This window comes from Anser brachyrhynchus (genome assembly GCF_964034855.1).
Source record: "Anser brachyrhynchus genome assembly, chromosome: 10".
Lineage (NCBI taxonomy): Eukaryota > Metazoa > Chordata > Aves > Anseriformes > Anatidae > Anser > Anser brachyrhynchus.
In genome coordinates this window covers 13,061,855-13,077,678 of record NC_137705.1, presented here as the reverse complement: position 1 = coordinate 13,077,678, position 15,824 = coordinate 13,061,855, and the positions used below count along the sequence as shown (strand labels likewise).

The 15,824-nt window shown below is 58.6% G+C and overlaps 1 protein-coding gene across 1 annotated transcript; it reads left to right on the top strand.

The window, feature by feature from the left end:
• Positions 1-3,182: 3,182 nt before the first annotated feature.
• Positions 3,183-15,685, top strand: LOC308200437 (mediator of RNA polymerase II transcription subunit 27-like; the record flags this gene model as incomplete). Its single annotated transcript, XM_080606240.1, is given in 3 exon segments — positions 3,183-11,631; positions 12,235-15,311; positions 15,313-15,685. Coding segments are annotated over 2 exon segments (930 nt in total). The 5' UTR covers positions 3,183-11,631; positions 12,235-14,754.
• Positions 15,686-15,824: the final 139 nt, after the last annotated feature.

The window sequence follows — 15,824 nt, the reverse complement described above, 5'->3', positions numbered from 1 at the left end:
TTCCAAGCAGAGGGAAGGGGAGAGGGGTATGAATAAAATATCATCGTGACAGCTTTTATATATATACATGAACCTGCTCCGCCAGGCTGCAAGCTTCATTTTTAAATAAGAAGCTCGATTCAGTTCCCAGGAGGCCGGGAGAACGCGCCGGGCTTTTAAGAGAAGGGCCCAAAACAGAGGCGCATTTTCCTCTCCCATCACATCAGACCGGAGCTGGGTTAATTACGCCTCTCTGTCCTGATTTAAGCATGGGAGCTTATTCAATACAACTGTTCCTTTATTAATGAATTGCAACCCAATTTTAACCGGAGGAAGCTGGCAAAGAGGGGAGAGAAAAAAAGAAAAAAAAAAAAAAAAAAGAGGGAACCTTTTTGCCAGTGTGCTCTGCTTGCCGCTGCTTTGCATTTACATAACTTCAAAGTGATGCATTTTTTAAACCAACCTATTTTTTGGTGCGGCTGCACCATATGTGCAGATACAGGTCCGGCTGGGTGTGCTGCCCGTGCTGGTGTCACCACGGGTGCCCGATCCTCCCAGGCTGGCACCCGCAGCCCCGTGGGGCCAGGACACAGCTCCTGGTGGCCACGTGGGCGCTTGCCGCCGCTGTGCCTCCCCGGGGGCTTAAAGCTGGGCAAGTTGCTCGGCATCCCAGCGTTTTTCCCTCCCGCTTGGACAGCATCCTGGGCCCTGCTCGTCCCCACCTGGGAGCGAGGGATGATCCCCACGGAGGAACTGGTGCCGGCCCGGTCCCGCACTGGCCCACTCCTGATGGATATTCATGAGCAGAGAGTTCGCCGATCAAAATCCTGTTTTCCTTTATAATATATCTGGTTAATGCAGGCTTAATGAACAAATGAATAATAAATTAGTCCAATTTTGTTTTCTTTCTTCTTGGAAACAGGGGCTCGGAGGGGGACTTTGTGCGGGTTTGATTGATAGCAGGGGCTTGCTGGGAGATCTGCTGCTCAATTGGTTATTAAATATGAAACAAATAACGGTGAGATTGTTTTAATCTCGGTGCAGCAGCGGATGCCGGCCAAGCAGGGAGGAGGAGAGAGGAAGAGGAATTCTCCCTCACCTCCCCTCTGCCCAGGGACCTTCCAGGGGCTGTAGGAGGAGGATGAGCTCTGCCGGGGGCCCAAGTTGCGTCCCCCCCCCAGCTCAGCTCCATCCCCCCCGTCTCTGCCAGGCAAGGGGAGACTACTCGGTGCTGGGGGGCTGCCAAGCACACGAACCGGAGCTGCAAATCTTGTGAGCACCCTCCTCCAGCCCCCCAGCGCCGTGTCCCGTTGGGTGCCAGCACCCCGAGCCACCCAGGGGTGCTTCCAGTGGGGGCAAAGGGATGCAGCTGCCACCCAGCTGGACTCGGCTTCTTCGAGTGTCCCCATCGGGGCGAGACGGCTTCAGCCTTCGGCAGGGAACTCACCCGTGCAGCAGGCGTTTGGGGTGAAAGCTGTTAATCCCCAGGTAGCTTCCTGCTGCCAGCACTTACCAAAAAATAAAAAAGAAATAAAGAAATAAAGAAAAAAAGCGATTCCCAGCTGCCACAAGCCTCCTGCCACTCTGGCTGCCTTTGCGGCTGCCTTTGCTGTTCCCAGCCTGTGTCTGGAGCCCGGCCGCGGTGGGAAGCCAGCTCGGGGATGAAAGCACCGGTTACCTGCTTACTTCTGCTCCAGCGCCCAGCCGGCAGCAACACGGATTACAAAAAATAATTCCCCTTAAAAAAGAGGGGAAAAAAAAAAAGCCTGTGCTGTGGGAATGGCCAGCTAACCTCGAAAGCCTCTTACCTGGCCAGCTTAAGTGCCTTTGTTGCCGCATCAGCCTGAAAATCCCTCTTGCATAGGGGCAGAGCTGAGCCCTTTGTAAGGAGACGTGCAGCACAGTGGCCAAGTCCCCCCTGTGCCCAGCTGGCTGCCCCTTTTGGGGCTTTTCTTCTGGGAAACCCAGCTAATCTGGCGCTTCTTCCTTCGCAGGGCTGCGCTCGGGGTGTGCAGGGTGGGAAGGATTTGCCTGCACTAAGCACCCGTCCTGGCATGCAAACGCCTTTCGCCTTCAGGAGTGGGCATATCTCGGTGATGCCAAGCCAGGCACGTCGTGCTAACAGGTGCCTCTGGCCCGTTCGTTCATTAGCAGCTTCGTTAGCGGTGGGACCCCGGGCCCGGGGGGATGCTTGGGCTGGGCCCCCCGGGCTTTCGCCCCACATTTGCCCCCGGCTGTCGGCAAGCGACCGAAGCCCCTCTCCGAGCCCAGCCGCCCCCCACCCCCCACGCGCTTTTTGGGACCGACGCGGGCGAAGGGGAAGCCGCGGAGCCCCCCGAGCCCCCTCCCCGCGAAGGCCCAGCCCGGAGCCGCAGGGAAAGGCGAAGCGGCGGCGGCGAGAGGGACACGCGTGGGCGCCCCCGGGGCTCTCCCGTGGGAGCGGGAGCAGCGGGTGGGTGCCGGGGCCGGGGCGGGCCGGGGGGCGGGGGGCGCGGGGCCGGGCCGGGGGCGGGGAGGGGGCGCTCGTCCTCCCCCCCCCCCCCGTCCTCCCCCCGTCCCCTCCCCTCCCCGCCCACCCCCGCGGCAGCGCGGCTCGGCGGCGGCGGCGGCAGACGGGGCCGGCGGAGGCGCCGCGCAGGTAGGGCCGGGACCGGCACCGGCACCGGCGGGGGCTCCGCTGCGGCAGCGGGGCGGGGAGGAGGCGCGCAGGGTGCGGCCCGGCCCGGCCCGGCCCGGTGGGTGCAGGACGAAGGCGGGGAGCGGGACCGGCTCCTGCCCTTGCCCGGGGGGAGCCCCGAAATAAGCCCCGGGCGGCTCCGCGCTGCGCTCGGCTGCCGGGGGGGGGGCTGCCGGGGGTCCCCAGCGGCGGGGGTCGGGGATCAGACCCCCCCCCCTCCCCAGGCTCGGCCCCTCCCCGGGCTGAGCGCTGCCTGCCCGGGGGTCTCGGGGGTGCCCCCCCCGGCCCCCGTCTCCCTGCGGCCGCCTTCGCCGCAGCATCCCGGGGCCGGAGCTCGGGGGTCAGCGGCTCCTTCCCCGGCCTTGGCGGTGCTGAGGGTGGTCGGGGAGAAACGGCTCCGGGTCGCCAGCCGGGAGGCGGAACCGGAGCTCCCGGGACGCCGCCGGGTGACAGCGACGTCTCGGTGCCCCGGTGGGACGCGGCCGGGGCGGGCTCGGGGCGCCGGGAGCCCGGCGGCAAGCGGGGGGGGGGCCGGGCAGGGCCCCGGGGGCGCGGGCGCTCCCCCCGTCCTCAGGGGTCTCTCCCTTGTCAGCGGTGACAGAGGCATCCCGCTGCGCCCCTTCTCCTTCTGCCCCGCGCCCCCTTCTCCCCGTCCCCACCGGGCGCTGCCTGTGGGGCACGGGACCCCCCCGCAGCCTTCCAGGGGCCGGCGGCAGCCGGGGCTGTGCCACGCGTGACACAGAGGCGCTGCCCGCTCCGCTCCCGGCTGCCTTCCCTTCCCTCCCATCTCCGCGTCTACCTCTGCAGCCTCCGGTTTCTTTTTTTTTTTTCCTTTCTCTCCTGTCTCAGGATCTGTGGGTTGTGGTTTTTTTTTATTATTTTTTTTCCACCTCCCCCCCCACCCCGCCGCCTGTTTTCTCATCCGTGCTCTCGCTTGCTCGAGCCTTCGTCTTTGTTTCAGCTGGGGAAAAAAAAAAAAAAAAAAAGCTTCCCTTGTAAAGTTGGCCCTGGCAGAGCCTCCGGAGAGCGATGCTGCCCGGGCTGGCACGGGAGGCAGCCTCAGTCCCCAGTGCTGGGGCCAGCTGCCACTCGCCCCAGTAAATCCCTGTCACCTCCTAGGGACAGCGGGGGAAAAGGCGGCGCTGGGGTCCCCGCAGTTCGGGGCTGCACGGCGCCAGGCACTGCACAGGTAGCTCCACGCCGCTGCTTCCCAGGGCTGGGCTGCTCTCCCAGCACTGTGTCCCCACCAGGGCTGTGTGTGGGGCCGCTCCCCCCAGCACTGGTGGTCCCGCGGGGCTTGGGGCGAGCGTCGCCTTTCATGTGTGCACAGGTTTGCCTTTGTCTGCCTGGCTGGAACGGGGAGGGAGTCAGTCTTGTATTTGTTTGCCATTTCTGTGCGTCTTCGATACGGCGTTGTGTCCCTGGGAGGGGATCCCGTTTCCCAAAGCCACCTTTGCTTTCAGTGGGATTAGCGCATCCCCAGGTGAAAAAGGACAGAGCTGGCCTGGTGCCGCCGCTGCCTGCGTCCCTGCACAGGGGCTGCTTTGTGGCCTCGGCCGGCTCTTGGGGAGGTGCTCGGTTTCGTGTCATCATCTCAGGTGTCACCTGCCGGATGCCAACAGCAGAATCTGGCCCCTTGTTTATTGCCAGGAGTAGTTCTGTCGTTATCTCCGTCCCGGTGCTAGGGTTTCAACAGGATGCTGTGAGTGGCAGCGGGATGGGGCTGCCAGCGCCAGGGGTCCCTCAGGGGATGCGGTGACACCGGGCTTGGCACGGTCATCCCAAAACGCTCATGGAAGACACAAGCATGGACACTGAGCTTCTGCTGGAGGAGCTCGGGGTCGCTGCAGTTTCATTGTCTGGTGTTTCCATCCCTGTTCTGCTCCCTCCGCTTTCTCCTCTATCTCAGGGCTGGCTCCAAAAGGCGCAAAACGAGGTAGCGCTGGGTGCCCGTGGCACTCCACGGGGACGTGGGGGAGCCTGGCGGGGCACGTGGGGCTTTGTGCCTACGTCTGCAAAGCACACGCACCGATGTCTCTCCCCAGGAAGTTTTTTTTCAAGGCTTCCATTGTGGCTGTGGGAACCTGATGGTCTCAACCTACCCCCCACCAGCCCCCCCAAAAAAACAGGGCAGAGCACACCTGAGCCCACCGAAACCCTGCTCCATGGGGCTTGGGTGACTGCAGCGCAGCAGGAGGGGACAGCCACCCCGCAGCGTGTCTTGGGTACTCGTTCAGTGCAACTCTGCGAGCTGAGCTGCAAAAATCCTCGTTTTGCTGCAAACACACCAGCAGCGCCAGGCCAGCCCAGCCCAGCCACCCTGGCGCGTTCCCGCTGCCACCTTGAGCCCTGTGGTCCCAGGTGGGGGCTGGCACCTCAGGCGCTGGCTTGCGGGGGGCTCTGAGCAGCCCCCCGTGTTGTTGGAGGTTTCGCTGGGCTGTCAGGCGCAGGGGACAAGCCAGCAGCTCCGGTGTCAGCAGTGGTGCCGCGGGCTGTGTCTGGAGGAGCGATGAGTTGGGGACGGGTGGGAGGTGGAGCCCATCACCAAGCCTCGAGCTCACCACACTGAGGCCGTGTGCTGGCGGGGACGTCTGGGGACTTGGCTGCCAGCATGCGATGGGGAAGGAGGAGGTGAGCCAGAGAGAGGGATGCAGAAGCATCCGTCGTCTTCCTTGGGTCTGCTCCGTGACACGAAGCACCCAGCCTCTGCCCTCTCCATCACCGTGGGGCAGCCACCTCTCCAATACAGAGGGGGATGCAGGAGAGTTTCCTCCCCACCTCCTTTTTTTTTTTTGTTTTTGTTTTCCTGCTATCTGAGGCGTGATTAGTTGGGAGAAATTCCTGAGTAGATCTCAGTTGTTGGGGCCAAAACAGCACCCATCAGATGAAACTAATGGGAAATGAGGGAATGGTTTCTGTGATTTTTCTTCCCTGTTTTGACCCTTCGAATTATTCAAGGTTCAGCTGCAGAATCATATGAAATGATTCATGCGTGTCTCCAGCCGGTAATTTTGGGTCTGTAGGTGGTTTGCAAACAAGTCACTGTAAGGATGAGAGTGACAGCTCCGACTGTCGTGGTTACTGCGCTGGGTTACATGGTTTTGTCTCCATTTCCCCACCGGATCAGAAGGGTAATTATCAGAATCAGCGGAGTGTAAATTTTAAAGCTAAGACCTCCCTGAAATATTCATAGCTCTGCCCTCAGCCGAGGGTCAGGCCCTGGAACTGGAAATCCCAGGCCCGTGAGCGCCTGGCTGCGTGGCCCAGCACCCGCGGGGTCCCCGTCACCTGCCTGGTCCCATCCCGTCGCCTGGACCAGCACCGGAGGGAGGGGACAATTGGGCAGGGCACGGGCGACCTTGTGGCGTCTCTACCGTCCTGCTCCGGCACCTCTCGGTTTTGTCCACGCATCTCTGAGAGCTGCAATCTGCAAAGCCCTGGGGGGCTGCACGCAGCACTGGCTGCTATTATCCCTGAGACAAAGAGGGACAGGCAGGCAGATTACTTTGGCCTTTATTTTTTCAGCCGGGAGCAAAGAAAAGCCTTAAATGAGCTCGCTCCTGGGAAGGGATGGGATGGGCAGAGCCCCCGGTGCCCCCTTGCTCCCCAGAAGCAGCAGGACCCCGTCCCTCCCCTGGCGCTGCCCCATGGCCCCGTCCCCAGCTGGCGGGGAGGACGGATGCTCCCTGCTCCCCCCGCGGGAGGTCCGAGGCCGGGCGAGCTTTCAGCTCAGGGCTGGGGCTCCCTGCAGCATCCTCACCTGCCCGGGGTGCGGAGCAGCGAGGAACAACCTGGTGCTGCCCCGCGAGCAGCCGGAGCCGCTGCGGTCCCCCCGCCTCGCGCCATCCCGGGTGGCGCCGGGGGCACCAAGCAGCTGCCAGCACGCTTCGCCCAGTGCGGGGAGGAAAAAGACAGAGCTTCGCTGGGCTCGAGGCCTCCGGGAAGGTGGAAGACCCAGGGTGGCCGTCAGCTGCGTTGCTTGCATCCTCTGTCCGTCCGTCCGCGCGTCCGCCTGTCCATCCCTTTGGCGCTTGGCTGCTGGCCCCAGCAGGGCCGCGGGGTGGGTTTTGTCAAGAGGCTGGTGAAGTGCTGATAGTTTTATGTGTGGCACTTAATTATTTCCCGATTCCCACCGGCACGTGATGGCGAGCGGCGCTGGCCGTGCCCCTGCTGAGCCCGGCGCTGTTCCTGCAGCCTGCGGAGCTGATGGCAGAGGCATGCCCCACGTGGAGTTTAATTATTGGCTTTCTTCCTTAGCAGAGTACATTGGCTGACCTTAATGCAATTAATTAGGGCTTAATCAACTTCTGGTGGCTGTACACAGCACACGGCGATTCCTGCCTTTCCAGGAGGGTTTCTGGGAGGTTAAAGCAGCCGGGGGAGGGTTGGGATGGAGTCTCCAGGGTAGGGTCCTGCAGGCGGGTCTCAGTGAGGTTAGGGTGGGGACAAGCCCCGCGTATCTCTCCAGGCTGGAGCAAAGGCAGGTGAGATGGGTTCAAGGAGCCCATGCTTTGGGGCAAAAATGCCCTCGCTGCTTGTTTTCTGCATTATGCTGAGCTCAGAGGGGATTCAGCAGGGCATCGTCCCCCATGGCCCCTACCAGACCAGGGATTTTGTGCTCTGGGGTGCTCCCTGCTAGCTGTGGGGCCGCAGCTGGGTCGCGCAGCCACTGTCCAGGCTCGCTGGCACGTCAGTGGATGCTCCCAAGGCACTGGGGGGACGTCTGGAAGGCCACTGAGCCACGGTGCCAGGTCCAGGGGGTATCCTGTGGGCTGCCAGCACCCCAGGCTCCCAGTGCGGGTGTCAGGTGGTGGCACAGATGGGACCTTCTTAAAACAGGGTCTGGGTCCCTCTTTCAACAGCAGCTGAGGAAAGCAGCGGGAGAACACTGGGATGGGCAAGGAGAGCCAGGAACAGCCCAGCCACCACTGCCATGTGCCTTGGCCTCTTCAGGAGGATGAGCCTCCACCCTGAAGCTGCCTTTGCCCTCCCCCTTAGCAGCCTTTAGCCCCAGAGGGAAGAAAAGAGCTGTCAGTCACCTGCTCTCCCTGGGGCCTGGGAGACCAACAGCATTTAATAAATAATAGTGCTAATTAATATTGCAGGGCATCCCTGTGGGATGTGGGGCCCCGATGAATAGGGAGATGGCAGAGCCGTGTTTCAAGCCCAGCCCGGCCTTGCCCCTGCAGTCCCTTGGGAGATGCTTTGCGCCCTCTCGCAGCTGGCTTGGCTGCTGGCTGCCCCGGAGCCGTGAAATACAGCCAGGGGCATGGATGCTTGCTGTGAGAGGTTATTAGGATGCCTCCTGTCTCCAGCTACCGGCTTTTAGATGTCCAAGCCAGCAGGATGGGCGCTGCAACTGGCCTCCGTGGTGTGCTGGTGCAAGCCCCAGCATCAGCTGCGGGGCGCGGGATGGCAGCGGAGCCTGGAGCCCGTGGGGTCGAGGCAGGCGGCGTCCCCGCTCCCCTGGGTGGGCACCATGGGGCTGCCAGGGTCCTGAAGGCGCTGTGTCCTCCCCGCTGCGGCTGTGATCTTGTGTGTCTGTGCAGCGTGTGGGACTCCTCTCCCTGGCAGGGTGGCTTCTGTCCCCATCTGTTACCATCCTGGGGGCCTGTGCTACCGAGCCCCCTTGTGCTTGCTCCCCTGGGACCGGGAGGTGGCGGCAGGAGCCGCACCAGCCGCTGTTTCTGTTTTGTTTGTTTTGGTGCCAATTCATTAATTTTGAAAATCTAATTAGGATTCTGCAGCCCTCTCCACCCAGCACTCTCCTTGGGAGGATCCTTGCTGTCTGTGAGGTTTTGCTGCGGTCCCAGCCAGCCCCAGCCTGGCGATTTGGGTCCCTCTCCCCACTGCCGGCTAATCCCACGCCTTTCTACGTGGCTAAAGCCCCTCGAAGCCCAGCAAATGGGAGGTGATATTTGACAATAATCCCTCCGCTCCCCAGGGCGGGCTTCTCATATTACAGGTTATTAAAAAACCACAAGCCAGGCAGCGATAACTGCGGCACGGGGAGAGCTGAAGCACGGATTGCTGCTGGCCAGACCTCCCCCAGCAGAAGGGGCGGCACGGCATGGCTCTGCTCGGTCCACTTGGGTCTCCTGGAGCATCTCTGGGCAGAGCTGGAGCTGGGTTTGGCAGGGCTGGGGATGCAGCAAGACCCTGCTTGATGACAGCAGGATCTGGTGCGATTGGTGACACATGGGCACCAGGTTGTCTCCCTCTGCCAGGCAGGAATTTGGGGAAAAATTGCTTGCCCGGGAAGGGAGATGCTGCTGCTTCATCCTTCTCCTTGTGGGCTGAACAGAGAAGTATTGCTTCCTCAGGGCTGGGCAGAGCGAGGCTGGTTTTGTCCCGTGGGAAATTCAATCCACTAAGGATCTGTATTTCCTTGAGATATTCTTCTTTTTTTTTTTTCTGCAAAAATATTGATTTCCCTGCAAGTAGGCTCATTGCAGCTTAAAATGTTTCATTGCGTGGTTTGGGGGGTTTCTTTCTGGTTTTAAGTCAACATTTCCCCTTAAAATGTCACTCTGAGAAGGCTTCTTTTTTTAAGCAAAAGTCTGTGATGACATTTTAAGTGGAGAAGAAAATTTCTGCTTCGTTTCAAAATGTCATCTTAGAGTGGGGTGGGTTTTTCTTTTTCATTCCAGCATTCCCCAGGGGAGAAGTGAAATGGTTTTGTTTGAGTAACCCCACTGCCACCCCCAAATACAGGCCTTTTTAACTCAATTGTCACCATCCCCGGAGGTGTTTGAGAAACGTGCAGATGTAGAATTCAGTAGTGCGGTGTAGTGGGGACTTCAGTACTAGGTTCAAGGTTGGACTGGATGATCTTAGAGGTCTTCTCCAACCTGAACGATTGTACGATTCAATTGCTTTTTTGCAGCGGGGAAAACTTCTGCCTGGAGAAGTTGTGCCCCGGCTCCAGTCCTCGGTGGGCGCTGGCACTGGCAGGACGGCCGTGGCTCAGCCGCGCCTGATCCAGGTCCAGAAACTCCTCTGCTGCCGACCCCCAGCGGGCACGCACCGGCCAGGCCCCGTTAGGCGTTGCTGCCGCAGTGGGTGCGGGACGATTCCATGGTGCACCCAGGTTTTGAAGCTCAGCTCTTTCCGTTTTCCCTCTCCTCCTGGTTTTCTTTTATCAGGCTCACCCTGACAGTAACTTGCGCTGCTCTTACAGATTAGGCTAGAGACTGAAGTTATCTCACTTTTATTTATTAGGGCAATTATACCTAATGATTCACATGCTCGTGGAGAGTAATTACTCCCAAACACAGCACCATCGGTGTTCTTACCCAACCTGGGTACAGTGATTCACGCCTGCATCTTTCCTTACAATTCATCACACAACAACCCCTTCCTCGCTGACTTTGTTCGGAGGCGTTGAAGAAGCGATCGAGGGCCCAGCAGCACCCACCGCGCGCCCCGTGCGCTCCGGCAGCACGGTCGGACCGGCTGCTGCAGCACCCGACCCGCTGAGCTGCTCCTGGCCTTGGGAGAGACCCCAGCCCCGAGACGGAGGAAGGTTTCTGAGGGTGCTTTTGAGTGTTGGTGCTTCCTGGTGCTTTGCACAGCAGCGCCAGGTCAGATGCTATAGCCATCAGGCGGGAGAAGAAAAAGAGGTTTTAGAAGCTGAGGGTTCATTTGCTTTTCTGGCTAAAAGGAGCTTTGCCCTTGCACGAGGCTGCGCTCGCAGCCCGCTCTCTTCTGCTGCCACCCCATGCTTTTAGCCCCAGGTCTCCCCTCCTGCGGATGCCCGAATCGATGCTGGGATGTGAGCAGTTCCCAGGGAGAGGCAGGAAGAAAGGAGACACAAATCCCTTCTGCTGCCCCCACTTGGCCTTAGCGCTTCTCCCCGGCATTGCTTGGACGGGTTTCCGCGGTCTGGGGGAACCTGCACCGCGGTGCCCCCAGGGCTCGCTCCGGTCCTGCCTGCAGCGGCCACTCCTTGAGCATCCATCAAACGGCCGCGACCGGGGGAAGTGATCCCTGGTTTCATTCCACCCACGTCCACCTTCTTAGTGGAGAAGCTGTGTTTGTTCGCGCCGCTGTCTGGCCTCCTGTCAAGAGCTCCTGCAGGCAGCCTGGAGCTGCTCCTAATGGGCTGCCAGGGGATTTGCGCTCTGACAGTAGCGTGCGCCGGGCGCTGACAGCTCCCTGGAACGGCTCGCTCCGCCCGTGGGACTGGAAATTGCTCGCTCATCTTCAGACAGCAGAGGGATGAGCAGTGGTGCTCCGCTTGGAGGGGGCTGGTTGCACGCGAACCCCCTTCTTCTCCCCACCCCGCGTTTGCAATGGGGGGATGCTCGGAGCTGGAAAAGCCCAGGGACGGCCGTGGTGCAAGCAGACCCAGGATGGTGACGCTCCGGGACAAGACGGTGATGCTTGTCCCAGCTCCATGGGGGAAGTCATGCAGGGATGGGGCCCCTGTTAGCTGGGAGAGCTGGGAGCAAGCACCAATGCTCTGCAGGACCCCCCCTCCAGCTGCTGTCCCCCGCCTGACTGCAATGTCACCTCTCTTCTGTTTAACACAGGGCTCCTCTGCCTCCCCACGACAGGGCCAGGGGCTCCCTGGGTTGATCCCGGCCACCAGCAGCAGAGGGAACAGCCTGTCGCCCTGCCGGCGCGCAGCACCTCACCGTCTTGTATGGCTTTTTATTCCTATGTGATTATACATCCCGCTTCATATAGGGATTGAAGCCGTGCAATACGCTGGGGTCCTACAGCGGAGAGCAGCCCGTGCACCGCGGGAGCCAGCCTCGGAGGAGCCACCAAAGCCAGCCTGAGCTCCGTCCTGCACCCGGGGTTCCCGGGGTCGCCAGTGGCTTTCTGACGTGGTTGTGCTTCGTCACCGAGGATGCAGGAGGTGGAGGGAAAGGAGGAGGAAGAAGCTGGGGAACGGCTGCAGCAGTGAGGGCTGCCCCAAATGCAACGCTCTTCAAAGTTTCTCAAGAGGCTGCCACTGCTCTTTAAAGGTTTGCATTAAATCTGTCACATTAGCGAAAATAGTGGAAATTACCCAGCTTGTGGAGGAGATTAAAGGCAGACCCCTTCCGATCACTTCATAAAGGAAGGGCCCCATTAACACCTAGTGAAATATTAGCCATTAATCAGGCTCTGCGCAAAATAAAACCATCCACATTTATCATTATTGGATCCTTAATGAAGTGATAATGGGAATGCTGGGGAGCTGTGATATTAATGTCTCCTAAGAGGCAAGAGCAGAGCCAAGGGCAGCAGCCAAGATTTTTAATTTACTGCCAAAAGCTTGCACTGTTAATAACACAGTTACTTCTCCCGGCCATTAGCGCCGTTTGGCTACGAGCAGCCCACTTTGGAGAGCAAGCCCACCCTGAACGCGTATGCCCCAGCTTTGCTCTCTCCCTTGCCCGTGCTTTTTCCGACAGCTGTCCCCATGCCTCCCGCGTGGGGATGAGAGCAGGGAGCTGTTGGTCCCCTCTTCCTGCCCAGAGGCTGGCGTAGAAGAGATTTGCTTTTCAGGTGAAAAGGGCAGGGACTGGGAGCATCAAAACGAAGCAGCTCTTGGTGTCCTTGCACTCTGTGGCTTGTCTCCTTAGGCACGTGCACCCCGGAGCCAGGATGGTGAGGAGCTGGCCCCAGCACGGCTCTCATGGTGGAATCACTCACTGCAACCACAGTCCCACCCTTGGCTTCTTCCTTTACCAAGGCAGGCTCGAGTGACGCTGGTGTCCCATCCAGGGCAGGTACAGCCCCAGGTCCCCACCTGCAAAGTCACTGCTCCTGACAGGCTGCAACAGCCCAGAGACAAAGCGGTACTTGGCAGGTAAGTGGTGCTCTCTATCTTCGGACGCACCTGCTAACTAACAAATCTTTGCAAGCCCTGACCAGTGCAGCCCAAATTTAGGCTGCCTTGTGCACGGGGTCTTCTGTCAGCAAAGGAAATACTAGTCAGGGTGGCAGCATTAATGTGCGATTCTGTGCTCACCATCCTCTAGAGGAGTAAAACGATGCCTTGTCTGTAAGGGATGCACACGCTGAAGAGAGTTACGTCTTGCAGAGCTCCTTCCTCCCTGGACAGATGGATATGGCCCACTCAAGCAATCAGTCAAAAAAAAAGCTTCAATGTCTCCAGGTAGAAACATCAGAAGATGAAGAGTGTCTCTGTAACCTGGGTGTCCTTGGTCAACCTCCCCCTGTCCTGTTATCTCCTCATTAGAAGAGAAGGAACAAGAATAAAACCGTATATGGAGGCCAAGTGAATGTAGATGTGAAATGCACTTCAAACAGTTCCATCCTTTCAACAAACCTTTTATCAGCCTTCTCTCCCCACCGCTGCAAACTCTTTTTAATCATTAGTGAAAATCGACTGTTTAGAAAGCAAGGACACTGCTCAGGGTACGCGCGGTATTAACAGCACAGGCATTTCCCAGGGAAAGCCAGCGAGCGCTCACCCAAGGTCTTCTGAACTTGAGTGCAGCTCAGCACAAGCAGCAGCTCCAAGGACTAGCACGGTGCTCGGTGATGTGGAAGGCTGCAGGCAGAGCACAGGGGTACGCAGGGTCCGTGGTGGTCTGCCCAAGCTGGCACACCAGACCCGTGGCACTTCTGTGCTGGGAAGAGCTGGAGCTGGAGCCACTCAGGACTGCAGTGGAGCAGAATTTGACAGGAAGCATTAGCAGCACTGCAGGGCCAGCTTCAGCCAGTTAATCTGGCCCCAGACCACTTTTTGGCTGTAAATCTACTCGTGTCAGTGCCCCTGCGGTGCTGGCATGCCGGGCACACAGCAAAAGCCAAATGTTCTGAAGCCCACTGGCAACCTCTGGAGAAAACTCACAACACGAAGCAGCTTCTCCCCCGCCATCGTCACCCAGCGTTATAGCGGCACGGCCAGCCTTGCAGTGGTTGGCAGGTCTCTTGCAGCAGACCTCAAAGCCGTCTGCCAGCACGAGCAAGTTCGGGCATGTTACAGAAGACCTTCAGACTCAGAGCACAAAGGAGATGTGGGGATGTGTTTAAATACCAGGGGAAAGACCCAGGTTTTGAAATCTCCAGGCTTGTGCCTTGCCACTTCCCCTGGGCTGTGAGCAGGGACTGATCCCGGCTCTGGCTGTGGCCCGGTCAGTCCAGCAGCCAGCCTGGCACTGATACCGAGGGGAAGGGGCTGGCTCCCATGGCAGTCCTGCTGATACCCCTACTCGTTAGGCATTGGCTTAAAAAAACAAAGCAGGAGGTGTCACATCCTTCTCAGAAATCCACCCTCCCATCCATCTCTGAGCGGCTCAGTGCTGCTGTATAGCAGCTGTTCAGTGACACCACTACTCGCAGCGTTGGCAGGACACTGTATTTATGTCACGAGATTAGATCAGCCACATGCAGTAGGCTTGTCTGTCTGGGAAGAGTCTGAGTCAAGCGTGTCCTATTAAATTAGGGCTGGATTTTCAAAGGAGCTCAGCTTCCACTTAGGCTCTGTGACAAATAGGCAGGTTTTTCAAAAGGACTTGAACGTGTTGGGTCATACTGGCTGCTGAGCTGAAGTCCTTTGAATAGCTAGCCAAAACCATCACCATGCCTGTTGCTACAGGCAGAGCCCTTCTAAAATTCAGCTCTACCGTGGGCTCCATGTCCTGGGAAAGCCATCTCATCTCTGCTCTCCCATGCATTGCGCTGCAGTCAGTGGTGAAACTGTGATAACCACAGCATTCTCCTATGTGTGGTGGAGCAGCTCCCTGTCAAAGCAAGGCTCCGGCAGCTTTGCCCTTTGATCAGCTCAGCAGCATGGGTCAGGAGAGCTGAGTGTGAAGGTTTCCTTGCCTTTTGTTCTGCAGAATTAGCGGAGTTAATCAGAGTGACAGCGACTTCTGCCTCAGCACAGAAGAAAGGTCACTGGCTCAGGCTGGATGCATGACTGTTTTCCGGCCGGTTGGAAAACATCACCATGAAAGCTCTTAACATACACACTGCTGGCACGGAAGCTCTCCTGGGATCAGTGGGGGTTGCAAAAGCCACAGTGGGAGCTCTCCCCAGCAGCCAAGCCATGGTCTCGCTTTCTTCATGTCTTTTAACCATAACCTCGCCATGCTCCGGAGTGGAGGGAGGCCGGCTGGGCCTGGGCTAAGATGGCAGACGGGGTGCTGAGCCCTGGCGTGAACCTGGAGGCCTCCCAGGCTATTGCCGCCATCCAGGCGCTGCGCTCCAGCATGAAAAGGGTCCTTGACTGCCTGAAGGATGGCATGCGGAACAAGGAGACGCTGGAGGGATGCGAGAAGGGCTTCGTGGCCGCCTTCCAGGAGAGCCTGCACTCCGTCAGCCGTGACCTGGGTGAGCTGGAGTGTCTGAGCAGTCTAGTTGGTGAACTGTCCAAGAACCGTCCCTTGCACAGCAGTGGACTGTTGAGCCTAGAGCCTGTTCAGGACAAAAGATCTCTTTACAGCGAACTTCTTCAAGCCTACAAACGGGCAAATAAGTTGCAGTACCATGCAGGGCTAGCAGCTGGCCTTCTGAGTCAGCAGTCTTTGAGACGGTCAGCCAACCAGGTGGGAGTATCTGCAAAACGCAGACCAAAAGCCCAGGCAACAACTCTCATCTCGCCTCCTCAATATGTCGATGATGTGATCAGTCGCATTGATAGGATGTTCCCTGAAAGGACTATCCAGCTATCCCGGCCAAACGGGACCAATGCTTCTAGTTACCCTAGGAAAAGTGCTAAAAGCGATAGTGGTGATGCGGAGCCTCTTCATTGACCCGACAATAGTAAAAGGCTACAATGAAAATGTCTATACCGAAGATGGCAAGCTTGACATATGGTCCAAATCCAACTACCAGGTTTTTCAGAAGGTGATGGATCATGCGACCACTGCTCTATTGCCCTGCCAGCTGCCTTGGATGCCCGATGTGGTAGTCAGGTCTTTCATGACCTGGTTAAGAAGTTACATAAAGCTGTTCCAGGCTCCATGCCAGCGCTGCAGGAAGTTCCTGCAGGATGGCCTGCCGCCCGTGTGGAGGCATTTCCAAACACTTGAAGCTTTTCATGGCACTTGCAGGCAATAGTAGCACAGCCCAGCAGTTGGCACGTGTGCAGAGAACAATGTCGGGCTGGAAAGAGAGCTGATGGTTTAATTGCTGGTTCTATTTCTGGCCCTTTCACCCTGTACTAAATGTTGGGGTTGCATTAATACATTAATATATG